The sequence below is a fragment of the Poecilia mexicana genome, unplaced genomic scaffold, assembly GCF_051168715.1.
Source record: "Poecilia mexicana isolate PSO_F unplaced genomic scaffold, ASM5116871v1 scaffold_7, whole genome shotgun sequence".
Classification (NCBI taxonomy): Eukaryota; Metazoa; Chordata; class Actinopteri; order Cyprinodontiformes; family Poeciliidae; genus Poecilia; species Poecilia mexicana.
The window spans coordinates 28,402,162-28,407,100 of NW_028263376.1; the positions used below are offsets into that span (position 1 = coordinate 28,402,162).

General features: G+C 39.8%; 1 protein-coding gene across 1 annotated transcript in view; it reads right to left on the reverse strand.

Moving 5' to 3' along the window:
- The window catches only part of dip2ba (DIP2 acetate--CoA ligase B (putative)a), a 50,485-nt gene extending 46,351 nt beyond the window's left edge, over positions 1–4,134 (reverse strand). Inside the window, exon 1 of the mRNA XM_014982238.2 lies at positions 3,542–4,134. Coding sequence (XP_014837724.2) covers positions 3,542–3,626 — 85 coding nt within the window. The 5' untranslated portion in view covers positions 3,627–4,134. The remainder of the gene's footprint in view (positions 1–3,541) is intronic.
- Between the last annotated feature and the right edge of the window lie 805 nt (positions 4,135–4,939).

Sequence of the window (4,939 nt, forward strand, 5' to 3'; positions counted from 1 at the left end):
TTGGTAAAAAGCAAATATAGCTTATGGACGTAGAGATAATCTTACAATTCTGTCATTTTCTGCATTTATTTTCCTTTTGACTCTCTGAAATCTTAAGAAACACACATTGGATTGTGTCAAAATTGGAATCTGCATTTCAGACCTGAAAGAAAACCAGATCTCAGCATCGTCCAGGGAGACCTTGATCGCTGAGTCTTTAGTTGACATGAGCCGTTTATAAAGAAGAGATTGTGTAACATTCTTATTGGGTTTGTGGGCTGCAGCCTTAAAGCGTTAAGCTTAGCACCTTAGCCATAGGCACTGCACTTCTTGTGTGTGTGCTCATTGCTTGCTTTAAGAACGGATGCTGCAAAACCACGAGCTCTATCCACTTAAATGACAGCATCGTGATTTTACACATTATGTATCTGGATGAATGTAAAACAAACAAAAAAGAAAAACCTAAAATGGTGGTAGATCAGATTAAAAACTCTGCTTCAGCTTTCACTCCCTGGAAGAAAAAATCCATATCAAAACGGCCATTTGTGTATATCAATATTCTGCACATAACAGGGACTACAAGATGGCAGTGAAACGCAGCTACAGCAAAGCCAAATGGAAAAAACTGACAGATGTTTCTTCTCTTGAGCCAATAGAGAGATGAGACGACTACTGAAACCAAAACAGCCAGGCTACAGAAAACATACAGACGGCATTTACAGAATAAAGACTGAGAGGGAGTTAATTAGGAACATCTTAATTATCTAAAATTTCAGGGACCTCAGTAATACCCAATTATTAGACAGGAATTAAGTATTTCGCTAAAGAAAAAGAAAGAAGTGGGTTTTTTTTGTTGTTGTTGTTGTCTGGTGACCATCATCAGACAATTTTATGGCTGACTGGCTCTGGTCAGTGATCACCTGCTCAAAAGCCACAAATCTGATCACTCCGTGCTCAACGTGTCACGTTGACGACACTCAAACTCATCGGTGCGGAAGCTGTTATTGTGAGAAGGCGACCGTCATCCATTTTCAGAATCAGTGTGTAAAAGTGAAGCAGGAGAAAAGAAAAATGTTTGGGCAGGGCAGCAACGTTAACCCAGCTAATGGTGCTAATTGCCCTAAATACTAATCTATAGGAGGTAAAGCACATCTTAAATGACCAAATCTGGCATGTTGGTTTTATTAACTAACAAATAAAACATAATCACCAGTGGGTTCTACACCGACTACTTTTTGAAATGAAAAGAATAAATTGTCGGACAATGTTACTCGTTTGCTGCTAAATAATATCAAAAATAAAATCATCTTTTCTGTTGGATTTTATTTACCGATATCTCTGTTACCACAACGTGAGGAATTTCACTCTATTTGTAGATCCTCAGAAAACTAAAGACAAAGATCTGCTCGTTTTGGCCTGTTTTTAAGACGGTTTGGTTTTCAGTTTACGCAGTCAGTAGAAACTATTTAATGTTAATGTCAGCAAATAAAAGTTTATCGTCTGATCAGAGATGTTCAAAGTCAGTGACCAGAAGTCGGTCAGAAAGTCTCTGCTTGGTCCATCTGTAGTTGTACGATCTCTAAAATTTGAATGGGATTTCAGCCTTAGACACAAACGCAGAAAGAAGAAGTTCAAAGATTTCAGAATCAGTAGCTCAAAGATGTAAGACAATCTAAATTTCTTTCTTTTTTTATTTTTAAGAGTCATTATCTTTTACACAAGCACCAATGCCCTTTGTAAGCCGTTAATTATATGGTTGACTGAAAAAGAGCTTTGGATCGCATATTAGAAAACTGAGAGCCCTCATCTAATATCTAAAATGTTAGTAATTAAGAACCAAACACTCGCGGTACAACCTTGAGTAAGAATATCAGTTTTGCAGTAACACAGTATTTACAAAATATTCATTACACGATCTATTTGCTTTTACTTAAAATAAAAAGCAACTATTATTCCTACAGAGATAAAACCAAAACATTGATTTCTACAGTAATAACAATGTTGTCTATGCTATGTGTGTATTATTTTGATATATTCTCACAAAAAAATAGAAAGCATTCGATAATAAACTTAAAAGGTAGTTTTCAGCTGTAGTTTTAGAACAGCCTTAATAAGACGATGGCTGACACTACACCATAACTGTAAGGCAGTTTTAGGAAAATTTCCAGATGGCCAAATTTCTCAATTTCTTTCAAATGAATAAAATACAAAAACACTGCTTTCCTTTTCAGCCAGCTGACCAGCGGTTTGTAGCAACACAGCGGGGAGGGGCAGCAAATGGCTTGTTCTCAATCCACTTAGTTCAGAACTTTTATTACACAGATTTTATCCGTAATAACGGTATTACAGAACATTTTAGAGGTTTTGAAAGTATGCCCTGATACTGTCAACAAGAACATACCCTATTAGTAACGATATAATTATCACACCGCTAGGAATCAATATAGAATCGTGATTGTGAAGGATTTACACGACCGCTGCACAGAAGGACTGAACTTATTTGGATGCGTGTAGTCTCGGTTACAAGAAGCAGGGCAAAGGGGATTCTGTCAGGGATGTGTGACAGTGTGTCATTGGTTCTGTAGGGAAGCTGCACAGCTGCTCTGGGGGAAGGGCTCCCTTCAACCATGTACTGGATGGATGGATAAATAAATAGATAATGTCCAGCGATATCAAAATAAACAGATAAATCAGCCACTCACTTCCACTAGAGAACAAATTGCAAAATGCCCGTACAGTCATTTGACCACAAGATTGAGAAAAGATGAGCAGCACAGGAGGATAAGCCTGTAATTCTGATAATGGCAGGTTTACACAGATGAATTAGGTCCTGCACACGCCAATATAGCTACATACGTGTTCCAGCACTCAGAACAGTCTCTTTGTTCCTGTGACACCACAGCAGATGATGACTGTAGGCCTGTAGTCAGTACATGTCAACAGTAATCAGTGTGAGTCACAGTTGCACAGCAATAAAACTTGTCTGAAGCGGAAACCTGTGCAGGAACACACCCTGTCAGGGGCTTGTGTGACGTTCAACTGAACGAACATGTGGTCACAGGTGAAGAAGAATTAGACAAAAAAAAAAAAAAAACATGAGGAGCCAAGGTGACAAGAGAGTCCAGCTCTGGTAGTCAGACCTTCCCAGAAGCTATCCCAGTAGGTCAGACAGCCACACACAATGAGCTGTGGCCTTGACATTTTATACACAAAGGAAGAGAATTGCTTTTGACAAACATGTCTGAAGTCACGTTTGGGTTCACGACATTAAGGAAGAAAGGGGGTAAAAAAATGGAAGAAAGTCTGTCTTCTCCGACACAATGCAGCTTGTCATGCTCTGCTAGCTTGTAGTCCCTACATCCTGTATTAGCTCTAAACCAGCTAAGCCTGAACGCCTCCCGTGTGCTCCCATTCAATTTACCATAGAGAAAAGTAGAGCAGGTGAAGAAGAAGTGGTGTTTTAATTAAAGCCGGCAGACACAGAGAGGTAGGAGACACACGATGCTATCCGAAAAATTACTTAAAGCATCCTCCGTCTACCTCCAACCCTCTCTTCCTTTACCTTCAGACAGCTCCAGGTCCAACTCCGCCAACTGGTCTCGAACCTCCTTCGGCAGGGCGGACAGATCCACGCCGCGGTCCGCCATGACTTCGCCGAAAACCACGAGAACAGTCTATGTGGGAAGAAATCTGGCCGTCGCGAAGAGATTTTGAAAAACAAAAATAAAACCCCTCCCTCAAGACACAAAACAAGCATCGGAGAGGGAGAGACGGCCCATCCGCACGGCTTGCCCTTCCGCCATAATGGGGGGGACTCACCAACGGCAACGTGTAGTCACGTTACCTCCGCCTGCCTCTGTTGTTGCTTCACCGCATCCGAGGCGACAGGGCACTCTGTTAGAGCTGCTCCCCCTAGCGGCGAACTGACACAAGCACACGCACGCCTCTCACTAGAACTGCATGACACCAGAATGAGTGTACATTTTTTTCCAGAAGTTCAGCACATAAACTTTTCACAAAGGAAATATAAAATAGATATCTTAAAAATGTAATCCTATACTCCAATTAATGTTAAATTAATTGGAGTATAGTTGTCATGTTTAATAGAGGTTAAAAAAAGACAAATTTTTACTTTTTTTTTTCTTTGCCTCACTTACTTAAATACATGTGTGATACTTTAGCTTTTTTACATGCTCAAGGATTCTTGCCACGCTGGTATGTGGGCTGCCATGCCAATTCTGTTATGAAGTACTTCTTAAGTGTGTCTTACTGTTTTTTTTTGTTGTTGTTTTTTGCCTTTGTTGTTTTGTTTTCCATTTACTGTTTGTGAAGCATTTATGACTGCTGTCTGAGAAAGGTACTATATAACTAAAGGAGGAAAATCCACGGTTTCCCAACACATGCACAGTTGGTTGTTAGACCAGTAAAGCATGCAGCTCTGTGATAGACCAGTAACCTGTCAAATGTGTAATCTGCCCAATGGCTGCTGGAAGATTAGTGGTTATGGAAGTCTGTCGTTTGTATTTCCAAGATCTTTATGCGGATGAGGTAACACAACTTTAAGTTAAATCATTTCAAGATGGTTCAGTTCCTCACCTGTCACTTTATGTTATTACCACTACGCCACTATGAACCTACACAGCAGATACAACAGGAGATACAGATCCGCATGTCCTCTGACTATGCCTCTAATTTCCACTTAATGGCATAACAAAAAAGGTTCAGTTGAATCTATAAAGAATCTGTAAACTATCCAAACCTTAGTGCAGCTATGATTGTTGTGCTCTCAGCAAGTCTGAAACATGAAAAACAGGAAATCTTTTCAAACTTCATGAAAAGCCTTCAACAGAAATTCAGATACACCATTACTTTTCTCCACACTAACAGCAGGGTCTTCAATATTTGGGAGAAATCACAATGGAGAAAAGAGGAAAATGTGAAAGAAAAAAAGTCCCACAAA